The 13,926-nt window shown below is 44.2% G+C and overlaps 1 protein-coding gene across 2 annotated transcripts in view; it reads left to right on the top strand.

The window, feature by feature from the left end:
• Window positions 1–1,506: 1,506 nt before the first annotated feature.
• The window catches only part of KIAA1549, a 138,795-nt gene continuing 126,375 nt past the window's right edge, over window positions 1,507–13,926 (top strand). For both annotated transcript variants that reach the window (XM_084295904.1, XM_084295905.1), the window contains exon 1: window positions 1,507–1,653. In XM_084295904.1, the coding sequence (XP_084152030.1) occupies window positions 1,563–1,653 (91 nt within the window). In that variant the 5' untranslated portion in view covers window positions 1,507–1,562. The remainder of the gene's footprint in view (window positions 1,654–13,926) is intronic.

Genomic DNA, 13,926 nt, shown 5'->3' with positions numbered 1-13,926 from the left:
TGACAACATGAAGATACTCAAGTTCATGCTGTCGCTTAGGGGAGTAGGAGAGATGCTCCAGCACATGGCTCCAGTGGAAGTCTGTCACAAATGGGAGGCGAAGCAGGATGGAGGATCACATATGACTAGCGAAATTCCTTCCTACCTACTGGGAAACAGCAGGCCGAAACAAAGGATGAACTGTACCATAGCAGGTAGCTGCCTCACAGTTGTTGTTTCAATTGGGTTGTTTTTTAACTATGGGAGTTGTCTGGTGGAAGGTGTGAAATTGCAAGGCAACAGTGAGCACACGATCAGATGTGACAGCTCCTAAATTAGGCCAGGAAGCTGGGAGATAAGGTAAACATCGATTTGGTCTTAGTAGACACAGAAACTGGGGAACATGAACCAAAACATGAGATGGGAAGATTATTTTTGTGAACTGAACTCCAGGAACCGGAGCAGGAAATCTTGTTAGCTGAGACCGTGAATGAGTTAGCACTTGCCAAGGATTTCATTGCGGGTAACAGCTCAGAAATGTGAGAAAAGTTGTCTCATGCTTTAGTCTGGGAAGTTACCTTTTGTGGCTGGGTCTTGGTGAACCAAATTACCTACAGCAAGCAGAAATGTTTTACAGGCAGCCTTACGTGGCCTGGTGCTAGGGGCACTGCCATGTAGTGTGGTATCCTTCAGCAAAGGGGTGGCGGGTGGCATCTGAAATATCTTTGGAAATTAAGTATTTCAAAGCTCGTACTGAATCTGAAGTAGGGATGGATTCCTATTCTCTTGCTGACTACTTCTGAGGGATAGCTTTCTAAAATAAACAAATAAATTTAAAAAATGGAAACAGAAGGAGCACGAAACAGCACGCTCCATGCCAAGCACTGGTGCATACCACTGCTTGCAATGCAGGCATGCCGGAATGAAGTGTTTTTTTAAGACTATTGTTGTTTTTTTAAGGCTTTTCGTGCCTGTTGCTTAGCCTGGGCTGTAGATCTACAAGAGAGGTTGGAAAGGGAAGGAGGAGGCGGCAGGGAAGGGCTTGATGTGCCCTGGAGAAGCGGTGGGTATGAGGGCGTGGAAGGCAGGAGCGCTTCTTTGAGCCGAGCTGTGTTTCCAGGGGACCGGCAACTACCTCAAAACCCAGCTGTCTGATACCTAAGGACACGTAAACCTCAATATTTTTATCAAATTAAAGGGCACATTAACGCCACAAAAAAAAAAAAAATAACGCCACATCTCCACGACTTCAACAGAAAGCCCTGTGAGAGGAGACCCCTCACGGGGGGCGGAGCCTACGACGCTGCCTGGCCCCGCCCCCTCCCCCATCCTCCCGGCTCCTCCCCCCCCCCCCGCGCGCGCGGCCGGCGGGGCGGGGCGGGGCGGGGCGGGCGCGCCCCCGCGCGGAGGCGGGCGGCGCGGGGCGCGCGCAGGTGGCGGGGCGGCCTGCGGCGGGGGCGCGCTCCGGGCGAGCTGCGGGCGGGCGGGGGCCGCCTCCCACCCGGATGCGCCCGGGAGGAGGAGGAGGAGGAGGAGGAGGAGGAAGAGCAGCGCGGGGCGCCGCGATGACCTGACGCTGCGCCATGGAGCGGACGCCGCGCTTGGCCGCGGCGCTGCCCGCCCTGCTGCCGCTGCTGCTCGCCGTGCCGGCGCTGCGGGGCTCGCCCGCCGCAGGTGAGGGGGGGAACAAAGCAAGAGGGGGGACACACGGGAACGTGGCAGGTGCGGGGGGGGCCGCCCCGCCGCTAACAATGCCCGCCCGGCGCGGGGGGACGCGCATTGTTCGCCGCCGCCGCGCGGGGACGCGCGCACACGCGCGCCGCCGATGCCGCGGGGGGGTTTGCGGGGGTCCCCCGGGGCCGTGGGGGGACCCCCGGGGCCGTAGGGGGCCGCCCCGCACCGCCGGGGGTCGGCGGCCCCTTTTGTTGTTGTTTTGTCCCCCCCCCTCCCTGTGCCCGCTTCCCTCTGCCTGCATCCCCGGGTGGCTCTGAACGCGGGCACGCTTCTGCTGCTAGGGTGGGTTTCCCTTAGGTGGGTACCAGGCAGCAACCATAGCCCCTTACCCACACCTAAATATCTGTGGGAGCCTGTGCTAACCGTGCCATGGATGGTGACCCACCGCAGAAGGCAGCTGGTTATGCGGGGGAGGCAGCACTTGGGGCTGCAGGTCATGGGCTGGATGCAGCGTGCAAGTTGGTGACCCGTAGTTGTCTCCAGGAGTCTCTTTGTACCTGAAAGCTACACTCAAAGACACAGAGGTGGCTCATAAGGTTGGCGCTTGCTTGGTTTTTGTGCCTGCTGGAGGTTAACGTCACGGCCGGGCTGCTGCTTCTCGTAGTAGGTCGCTGGAGGCTTTTTGTTTAATTGTTTGCCTGATGCTGAACGGGTCTTGGAAGTTCTGCGACTGAAGTGGCGGTGGATCTCTGTAAACTCGTGTGGACGCCCTGTGTTCTTGTGTAACTCAAAAGCAGCGGTGGGGATGTGATGTAACGCAGCCAGCGCTGGGGTTGCTGGAAGGGAGCGCGCGGAGACAATGGATCTCCCCCAGAGCGGTGCTCTCCTCCTTGGGCTAGGGCAGGAGCCGTCGAGCTGTTCTGATTTGTGAGCCCTCCACTTTCTCTTTTTCCACAGGACGTGCAATCACACATGATGAATTTTAGCACATTAACACCAAACTTGCCTTTCACAGGATGCTTTTTCATAGATGTGTTAGAGATGGTCCATTGATCACGCAGATTTAAAGACCTCAGGTTGCAGAGAACAAATATGTTTTGTTCCTTTTTCAGTTAGGATGAAATGTATATTAAAAGCATGGCAGGAGTCTGATTTGTCTGTGTAGGGCCCATCATCTTCACAAAATTAGGGCACAACCTGCATCCTAGCCTTTTCTTTAGCCTTGGAAAGTTTTGATGGCATAGCGGCGGTATGAGGTATAAGTGATGTGTGCTGGTCAACAGGCTTACAACTCCCTGAGCATTTCCCTTCAGTGCAGCTCACTGGCTGCTCTGTGCCATTTGGTCTTTTAACCAGTTTGTTAACAGAGCAAGTTCCTGCAGCTTAGAGTTATGTAGAAGAGGCACACAACAGAAGAGTGAAATGGCTATTAAGGACGCTTGCTTGCCATTGAAATAGCAAAGTGAGCATCGCTACTTAAGGAAATTAAGTAATAAATCAACTCGGATTTTGGAATGCCTGATCCAGCTCCCACTGAAGTCACATGTTGCTGAATCAGGGCTTCAGCTCCCACAATTAAGCAGATGGTGAACTCTGAGTATGCAGATAGGCTACTAGTGTGCTGAAGGCAGGTACGTACGTACTCGAGCACCTTGTTGAACTAGGGCTTTGGGCAGGCCCTGCAAATGTCTTACCCCTCAGCCTGGGCTGTGTTTCTCCGTTTTTGTGTCATTGCACAATCTCTAACTCCAGTGTTGATGATCAGGAGGATCTATCTTGCTTTGCTGTGCTGTTTTCTGTGGGAGAGAGGGGAGCGGCGTGCCAGATGCTAAAAAGTCTCTGCCGAGGTTTCCTCAGAGACTCAAGGACTGAAGACAGGTTGTGGAGGTCAGGCAAGGAATCGGATATAACTGCCTCGTGGGACAGTTGCAGGATACTGTTTGCTCAACTTAATTGCATGAGGGTGTCACAGATGCTTGAGCTGGCACCGTGTCTCTAGTGGCCGGTTGAGCTTGTCAAGCTTACTTCCAGTTCATTTTCGCGGCAGACCCATATGGCTGGAGGATTCCCTTTAAGCCTGCTGTCTGTGCCGTGCTTGCTTTATTTATGTCAGCCTTGTGTCTACAAGCTAGGCTTGTAGCCTTGCCAGGGGAAATGTGTGTGTTTTGTTTGCATGTTCTTTCAAGGAGTCAGAATGCTAAACAAGCCAGTGGACAGTGCAGCTTTTTGTGCGGTGGCGTCTGCTTTGTGAGTGGCAGTTCATTGCTGCGGAGCGAGGTCTTAGGTTTCTCAGGCAGGCTTGGTTACTTGAAAAAGAGCACGCTTCTAACAAAGTAGGCTTTAACAGCTGTGACCTACCTGCTGTAATAGATTTTGGGCGCTGGACACATCAAAGAGCAGCGCTTCTTGCTGCAGCACAGATCTCTTCCGAGAGGCATTGGGAAGGTGGTGGCTGCGGTAGGGGCAGACTGACAGCCCAAATCTTGCTTCTCAATTCATGATGAGTGTGTTTGCAGGGGGAGCTACTTGGGGGAGAAGTGAAGCAGAACAGGCTTCCTAATAACACAGTCCCACTTTGGCTGTGGGAGCCATAGCTTTCCTTCACTTGAAAGTAGCTCTGTTTATGGGTGATGTCCTGAAACACCAGTGTGCCTCCAGCCTTGCCCGTTGTGGTGTGCAGTATGAATAACGCTAATTGCGTAAGAGTTGTTACGGGTGATGTCCTTAGCTGCTCGGTGTGTCTCCAGCCTTGACTGGTGTGGCATACGGGATGAACACCACTAATTGCGTGAGAGTTATTAACCCAGTGTGGCGTGGGAACCAATCTGTTAGTAAAAAAAAAAAAACAAAAACAAAAACAAAACAAAAAAAAAAAACTGTGGAAGTAGCACAAGTCTTTTTAATTTTGTCTTGGAGCCCCAAAGTCAAGTCACGTGGTAGTATTATGAACAATGCAGGCTTATTTTTTTTTATTTCTGGTGAATGCAGAAGAATCATGCTCTCATGGCATCCTTACCAGTGCAGTGGCTTCTGCACTCTGCAGTTGCATGATACGATGTCATTGTATCCCTTCGCATGCACATGAGCTCAGCAACAAATGTGATTAACAATTTCCCACTCCCCATTTGTGCTGTGTTTTCAGCTGTTGATGGATGTTATTGGAGACGTCTGTTTTGGAAGGCTGAGGGAAAGCCTTCCATAAGAGCAGTGGATTAGTGGTGTCTTCTTCCCAGTACATGAGAGAGGAAGAGATACAACTGGCCACCAGCACTCACATCACTGATTACATGAGCGTAATTGTATGTGCAATGCACAGAATAAATACTGTGAAACGGTGGGCTGGGCTGACTGTGCTAGCTCTTGCTAAAGCCATAAGTTGTTGTAAGATGTTTGTAAGAAGTATTACTGTTTTGCTGCACATTTGAGAACAGGCTTAGCAATTCCAATCAAACTTGCTATAAATTATGCATTTTGCTATGGGCTGAAGTTGTTCTTGTTGTTTTTTTTTTTTTTTTTTCCCAAAATGTCAGTTGAAAGAGTTCGGCTACTTCTGATGTTGAGGCAAGAAGAAAACAATAGTTTCTGCTTTGAGTTCTGCCAGCTTCTTTTCTGCACAACTTTAATACCCTTATGCTTTGGAGCACGCAGTTAAACTTTGGCATACTGTGATGGCTCTGAAGGGGATGTTTTCTCTGTTGCTGCTTTGAAAGTGATTTTTTTTCAAAAGCTTATAACAACTAAATTTAGGCATGCATCGCTGCAGAAGAAATGATGCTTTTTTTTTCTTTGTCTGCTAAAATTCAGGTATATCCTATTCTTTGGGGAACTTGGACATCTGGCGCAGTGCTGTGAGGGGGTGTGTGTGTGTCCTTGTTGCGCCAGACCCAAGGGGGGAAAAAGGAGAGATGGCTTTTGGAAGGAGCCTTTGTGGTATTTAGATAAGCAGTAGTAGTAAGAGAAGGATCTCTGGATCTTCTTTGGTCTGTCTTTCTGGTGGTTGGGATGTGTGTAGGAGCCTGGGAGGTGTGGGAGTAGGAGGGGAGGAGAGACTGGAGTTGGCAGATCAAGAAGGTTGGGGGGGCTGGAGTGGGAAATAGGTCTGTGTATGAAGGAAATTGCAACACAGAAGTTCTTCCTGGAAGGAACAATCAGTGCAACCTGGTGATGGGGTGATTAAGCTGGGAAACAGATCAACTTGGCTTAAAAAAAAGGAGAAAAACAAACTGCTCCAAAAGTGGCAAGTGGTATTGAAAGGAGTCAGAAGCAGTGAAGATACAGGATTGGGACAAAAGTGGAAGAGATGTAGCTGAAGGCACCAATCTTGAAACTGAGGTACAGGGGAGTGTGTGCTGGCTGCTCTGGGACACTTTTGCAAGAATTTGGCAAAGAACCTAAGACTTCAGAGAGAGTTTTAGCTTTCCTCTTCTCAGCCAGGAGCGTGATAGTCTGCTACTCCTTGAATCTTTAATGATAGTGCATCTGTCACCCTGTGACAGAATTGTTTTAAAAACTGGAAAACTTCCTACACAGAGTTGTAGCAGCATATAAAGACTGCAGAGGCAAAAATCTATGTTGGAAATGCTGCAGCTACAATAGCCTGTGCAGTTTTAAACTTCTCCTTCTGTACCCATAACTTATGGGCACAGTAATCCCATGGTTATGAAGTGTACATCCATATAGATAAGATAGCTATCTCCACACCTGCGTACAAATATCTGTATGTGCAGACAATACCCTCATCACGTTCAATGTACAAAACTGATCCTGCTTTGGGGAGAAGTGGGTGTTGGATAGCAAATGAAATTTTCTCCAAGACTCTTGCTGCTCTTGCAGCAGATGTCTGAAGGTGTGGAATGAATGAGGTGGAGGCAACAGGGAAGTTGTTTGAGACTTGTGCTTTTTTTTTCTCCTTTTTGAATAAAGGTCCCACTGTTAATGTAGGGAAATGCTGTCCTAGACTGTTGACCTGCGTTGCTGTTGCAGAGCTCCAGCGTGACGTGAGCAAGTTGCTTAAAGCAAGCTTCCCGCAGGTGGTCACTAGCTGTGTGTTCCTCGTTTACTGGACGTGAGACCTGCGGGATCTGTGTTGCAGAAACGCTGAGCGCTCGCAGCTGCAAAAGAAGTCAAGGGGAGCTGGTGTTGAATAGATGCCGTGGGTGTAACTTTAAATATTCATTAATGCTCTCAGTCTGGCACTCGGAATTTGACCTTTTCTAAAATTTCCTAGAAATACTTTGAAATTCAGACAAGAAATGACTATGAGATGTTCAGATGCAATAACAGTGAGCACAACAGCAACGTTCATCAGGAAGGCAAAGGCTTCTGTCTTCAGAACAATAAAGATCCCATGGATGATAAACCAGTCTGCCCAACGGGGTTTCTCAGAGTGCTATTTTAAGGAATGCTTCTTGCAATCAAAATAAAGCAACAGGTGCTGGTATTTATTGACATTTACTGCATTAAAGCATTTTTTAGTGTGAGTTGACGAGCTGTATAGGCTGGAAGAACTATGATGTATTAAAGTGTAGTAGAATTTTGATGATTTTATATCAAGTCTTTAAGAAAAAAATCATGGTTGCTGATACTTGTTGCTCAGTTTAAGGTTTTAGCAGTTCCAGCTTACATCACCTACCTGCTTCTGTTTCATGCACGAACTGTTTTCTAATCCTTTTTGTCCTCTTCCATTCCCCTGTCTGATTTAGAGGCTTCCCTTCTATGAATTTCCTGCGTATAATTTTGATTTGGTTTTAGCCATCTGGTCAGAGCAGTGTGTCTGGTCTTGCGGTATGAAATAGAGGTAAGAGGCCAAAATTGACATTAATCATTACCACCAGGTAGAGGGTGGAGTGAACGCTGGAAACAGTGAAAGAAGAGCCTGAAAATCCAGATGCTTTCCTTACTGAAAACTACACAACAGTATCACACTGAAGGGGCTGAAGTCTGGGATGGCTGTAGGATGAGAATGTAGGATGAGGAGCAGGCTGTACAGCAGGTCTGCAGGAGGGGATGTGGTGCTGCTGGTGGATCCCCAGCAGATTGTGATTCAGCAGGATGACAGAGGTGCTAGACTGTGGGAACACACAGGCTATGGTCTGTAGCATGCTCTCGTTAGCTTGTGGTAGTCGCTCTTCTGTCTCTTACTGGCATGCCAGGGAGATGTTGGCTGTCGGAGGATCAGGTTGGGGCAACATGGGGCTGCCTGGGCTGGAACAAAAAATAGATGGGCAGGGCTGTGTTAAATATATAAAAGATGGACACAAAGGCAAGTGTAACGAACAGTGCTTTATGACTGTGCTATATAAGAAAAGGAGCAAAAGACGGACGTGGCAGTGAAGGAGATGTGGGTTTTCTAATGCTTGGCCTTCTAACAGTGGGGATAACAAAACCCTGAAATACACAGTTTGGAGCAGTAACATAATCTGTTCTTGCAGTTCCAGCAATGGATTAAATAATGACATAACAGAAGTGGATTGCACCAGTGATTCCACTGTGGTGTAGAAGGATGGATTAGATGTCCTCCTGAAGTATTCTGCAGCTCTGTTTTTGCGAGATCCTACAAATAATATCTTCAGATATGTGATGGTATCTGTTCATTGCTGAAGGCTGGTCTGCTGTTCACGTGAAGAAATGACCCATGGTCATATACTCAAGTACTGTGTCGGAATGTTTATGCAGAGAAAAGCTGAATCAAGTTTTCATAGGCAGCCTTAGTTACGACACCTTTGAGCTTTTGAATTACTGGTTTTAGGTCTAACAGTTCAGTGAAGTTTCCTTTTTGTACCTACAGCAACGAATAATTTTGCAATCCTTATTACTAAGGGTAGTCGCTGTGGCAAGGAAAAAAATAGAGGTGAGTATATCTGTTGTGTGCTGCATTTATCGTATGCAGTGTACATTTTATGAAAACAGTAGTAAAAAAAAAAAACACGTATTTAACAAGGGGCAATATTAACAGAAAATAATAGGTGTGAGTGAATCCCAGTTACGGTTTCTGAAGGGCCATTAACATCTCTATTTCTCATTTTTTATTTTTTTTGAATTAGTCTCTGCTTTACTGGAGGATGCAAGTTCAGATTTATGCATTTTCTAATGCTGCATAAATTTTGACTGAGAGGGCAGGTACAAGTAAATGGTGCGGTTGTGATTCTGCTTCTTTGAGCTTTATTCATCAACTGAATTGTTAGTAGCTATGTATCTAATAAGTAGGGTGGGAAGAGATGAGAGGTGGTATTAGTGCTCAAAGCACTTTCTTGGTGTTCCCATGAAATTTCCCAGTTGAGCAAGCTGGGAACTTGTTCACTTAGTACAAAATATAGGATTTCTCCATGTCTGTAGGGAAGGGAGAGATTCTGGACAGGTGAGTGGGAAACTGTCAGGCGCCTGTTCAACACACTTGAGAACTGTAAATGCACCTGAAAATAAATTGTCTTTTCCTTAAGCAGTATTGATACACTTTGCGATTTTGGTTCGCAAACCGCTTTTTTTTAAAGGTTATTTTTAATTCAAACCTTTTGGGACTGCATTTCCTATTGAACACTTTCATACCAAATAAGAAAATCGAACTGGTATCACTTAGTACATGAGAAGAAGGGTCTGCTTTTGTTTGCTTCCCTGCCAAAAATGTATGGAACTAGTTTGTAGATGCCCTCTCCGTAAAAGTTTTCCTCACCTACTGGCAATTGTTTGATACGGCAAAGACTGTTTGCTCCCCCTCCAGCTGGGTGTAAACCAGATTAGACACTGAGTCTGTCCCACCTTTTTCTGTGGTTTGTAATTCTGTTGTAAACAAACTCCGCCACATGTGTGCGGATTTTAGGGAGCACTGCCCTCAACCACAAAGCCATGAGGCGTGATTTAGCTCAGTGTTATTTCAAAACAAAGCTCCAAGTATTTATGTAGCAGATCCTCTGGGTTAACACCAGGTTACTTTCCAAATAGAAGGAAGATGGTTGTGTCAGCTGGACATGTCCTGGTTAGGTAACTTTCCTAGTGGATGCCTGTGTTTAGAGCTGGAGCTAGTGCTGATCTGGGACTAACTTGTGTGATAAATTGGGATAGAAATTGCATGTCACAGAACAAAATCCTGATCTAGATCAGAAGTCTGGTTTGAAGATGGTTTCAATTAGGAGCTGTCAGTGACCTTACTTCCTGTCCTTATGTTGAAAGATGAAACAGATTTGGGCTTCCAGCCATTGACGTTCAATTTTTTTAAAAGACGTAATTTGTTCCACTCTGGACAACCCCCCCTTAAAAAAAAAAAAAAAGTTTCCTTTGTCTTTCCTGAGAGCATGTGCTTTTTATAGTAACTTAGTAGGAAAGAAAATACATATAAATCATCATAATCAACTTTTCGTCATGAAATATTTTATCCAGTCTTAGTACAAGCACAGAAGTTCAAAGAAAATAAATTGCATTTGTCTGTTTACTTTGTTTGCTTCTGTGAGCAGTTACTTTGCAGCTTCTACCACAGCCAGGTTCTTCAAGCTGTAAAAATTGTCGGAAGGATTAGGATAGCTGAGGAATGCAAAATGAATGTAAATCCATTTTGCTTCTTTTTAAATTGACTGGATTCCAAGTAGACAGTGTCACTTGAAAGTATAATCTTCTTAAAATCCTGGGAGCCTTAGAAACTAACGTAGAAACGAAACTGAACATAGTTTCTGTGCTATGGTATTAATTCTTATGAATCCTTAGTATTTACTACTCCTGTTTACTTTCTGTAAATGTCATTATTGAGGTCAGGTGGAGAAACTTCTAGAATCTTACTGCTAAAGAGATTCTTGAGATTCTTTCAGATTTCATGAAAATAACTTTTTTTTTTTTTTTTTTTTTTTTTTTTTTGCATTTCCCGAATGAGCCAAAGCATGCTACTTGTGTGTGAGATTTCATTGGCAGTTTAGAGTGGCTGCATTATGTTATATTTGGAAGTAAAATGCATCCTTGAGGAACAGAATGCAACCTTCAGTTGTATCGTGTTCGGTGCGAACATCTGTGTCACTTAGATAAGATACTTCGGAAATGTTGTGCGTTAGTTTGCCTTACTCCTAAATAGTACGAACCTTAGAGGTCAAATTGAAAACTTGTGCACTTGGTGCTATGTAACTTTCTAGATATTTTTAAAAGCAGAAAAGTGTACTTCTGAATGCAGGTGCAAGAGTTAACGTGCTTTAGGAAGACAAATGTTTTGATTTGAGTGAATGCTTCAGCTCCTATTTCCGTTTTTTAATTTTGAGATACGCTGCTTTTAGTTCTGGGGGAGCGGTGAGAACCAATGAGGGTTGTGTGTGTAGAATGCAAGTAATGAACTAATTAAAATGATAGCTGTTGGAATTCTTCTGGGTGTTTAAGATCAGTCCTTGTGGATTGAGTTATTTGAAGGGCGTAGGTGAAAAGCACAAGTCCTATTAAACATAGTTTGTCCTAAGCAGTCAAAGCAACTACCAAAGCAGCAGGTGTTCATGTAGAATGCACACAGAAGCTCAGGCATCCAGGACTGGTAAAGCACTTGTACATGGGGTTTTCTTTGTATTTTCTTGTTCTTCTTTAATTCTTGGGAGATGAGGGAAGACTTCAATTGAGATGGTCTTCAACCTTTTATATGTTCTTTAATCATGAAAATAAATGGTTTGTGATTTTGCTTTGTGAACTCTCTAAAAAATTAATTGGGACCTCTGCTTCAGGTTGTTTTCCTGTTGTGCTCATCTTTTAAGCTACATCATCCAGTGATCTGATACCAGTCTAATACTGTAATGCCTCCATTGTGTGTTTCTTTCCTTGTAACGTGAAGGAGCACGAACAGAGTCTGACGGAAAGACAGAATTTGAATAGTGGGCAATGGCATGTTTACAACCTGTAGTATTACTACAGGTTGTAAGATGTTGATAAGCTGTAGTATTTTTGTCAGGCTAATTTTGGAATAGTTCATATCTGGACATTTTTTAAGGTTATGTACTCATTGATGCTTCCTTCCCAAGTTGTTGCTGCAGATATGAGAAAACTAACACGACTGCATCCTTTCTAAATTCTGGGATTGGATTCCTTGCTGCTTCAAATAGGTTGGATGAAGCTGTTAAGTCGAAGGAATAACTTTATCCTGTGTTTGCAGGTCAAAAGAGCATTTAAATTGCAACTCAGTTATTGCTAAAGTATTGAAATATGTTCTGTTTGAAACCTATGTATTCAGAAAGAACACTTGCTTTTTTTTTTTTTTTTTTTTTTTTGCTTCTTGCTTTTATGAAGGAATATCTGACACAAATCAAAATGGATGGGTTATGTTACACTAGTGAAATCTTGTATGTATTATGATTAAACTCCTGTTTGTTGTCTTTTGGGGGAACATTTTTTCTTAATGTGCAGGATTTTGTTCGTGCATCAGTGTATTTAAGAAGATGAAATAGAACATGGTGAGGATAAGACTTTTTTCATTAAACACTTGTGCTCACAGCAATTATTCGGTGGCTGTGTATTTGCATTAGTAGTTTGGCTTGTGATTACGTAGCCTGACAGTCCTATCAGTAGCCTCTTTTCCATGCAAAAAATGTTCCAGACCTCCTCATAGCATTCTCTGTTGGTGTTTATGGAAAATGACAAATTTCTAAACAAAAATCCTGCTTTGGTAATTGGGCTGTTTGTGAAGTGATCAATTTCTATTTTAAATTAGTAAACCCACCAGATTTTCCTCTGTTTTTACACATTATAGTAGGTATTAAGTATATCAAGTTAGAAAACACAACAATAATAGATTAAAAAGCTGCTCAGCCTCACTTCATGGCAGTGTTTTATGTTGTTTGCCTGGAGTGTTGAATTGTCGTAATACCTAACCATTCAAATAGAGGCACGAGACCAAGAGGTTTCACTTCACAAATACATTAACTTTATTTTCTTTTGTCCAGTATATTAGCCTTTAAATCGTTTTCTTCCATTTTTTTTCCATCTTGAAGAAAATCTTTTATGGGATTTTTCATTATTTTTTTTTTTTTTTTACAAATGTATCAATATTCCTTCCCTACTTTCCCCAAAGTACATCTTATTTTCTTCCCATAAATTCTGTTGTCTTTGTCTCAGTCGCTGTCTTGGAGCGAACATCACAGGGTGTTCCATCTTGCCTTCTACTGAAAAAATGGGGGAAAAAAATAATAATTCCAGCTTTTGTTGGTTTTGTGCTCTGTGTACTTCTTCCAAGCTCTTAAGGAGGAGAGTAGAACTCATTAGACATGGGTGGGGAAGGGAAGACTTGGAAAAAGAGAGAGGAGGAAGAAAGGAGTGCTGTCTCTTGCCAGACACGAATGATTTTCCCTCTCAAGAAGCTGTGGTTCTGTGTTGTTATACCATGCAGAGGAAAATCCAATTTAAGATGTTGCCGTTAATTCTCTTAGCTTGTCATTTCAGCTTTTTGGATGGCTATAATATGTGCTGTGTTTTTAAAACAGAACTTCATTGGAATATTTTTAGTGTTTTGTTTTTCTTTCTCCCCTGTAAATGGGATAGTTCTCGAAACCCTGTGTGGAGCAGAGTCATGCAAGCAACTGGAAAGGCACCTCTGGAGACAGAAATGAGCATCTGGGCATGTAAGAGAGGGTCTAAAGCACAGCTGCCACTGCAGCTAGCAGAACGGCACCTCAGCTCTACCTGACTCCAAAAGTAATTTGTTAAGAAGCAACTGCATTAGAACTTGTTTGCTTTTAAATAGCCCCTGCTTTTGGGAAACTTTCATTTTGTCCCCAACTCCTTCTGCATTTCAACACAATCACTTACTAGTAATTTTTATAGGACTGTGTTGCTTTTTGTGGTTGTTTCATCTTCTTGGAAGGAAAGCGGATCTCTGTGTTTTTAAGTAGTTGTTTCAACTCTGAGAGTACAGAGTTATTTTTTTTTAAAGAAATATGATATGAATGATTGAGTTAAAATGTCTTCTTGGTCCTTTGTCATATTACATTATGTATAGAAAGTTCAAGCTCCATAATTCATCTAGAGAATGAATTTTCACCCTGCCTGGTGGCCCTTGGCTTCCTCAGGGGCTTAGTGGGGCTGTGGCACCAGCTCAGCCAAAAAATTGCAGTTTTGGTGCTCTCACAACTCTGTGTGCTATATGCAGTAGAAAAACATATTGTATGGACCTTGGATGTAGGTATGTCCATGTGCTTGTGCAGGTCAGGCCCTTACTGTAAGCGTATGCCAGTCTAGCAAGCCATGCTGGCCTGCAAGGCCAATGTCTCAGGTCCTTAGTTCAGCAAAAAGTGGTGTCCAGGAAAACGTTGGGAGTTCAGGTTTGTG

The sequence above is a fragment of the Netta rufina genome (genome assembly GCF_964035555.1).
Source record: "Netta rufina genome assembly, chromosome: 1".
NCBI classification, from domain to species: domain Eukaryota; kingdom Metazoa; phylum Chordata; class Aves; order Anseriformes; family Anatidae; genus Netta; species Netta rufina.
The sequence above is the reverse complement of the archived record's forward strand: the minus strand, read 5'-3'. Positions and strand labels throughout refer to the sequence as shown.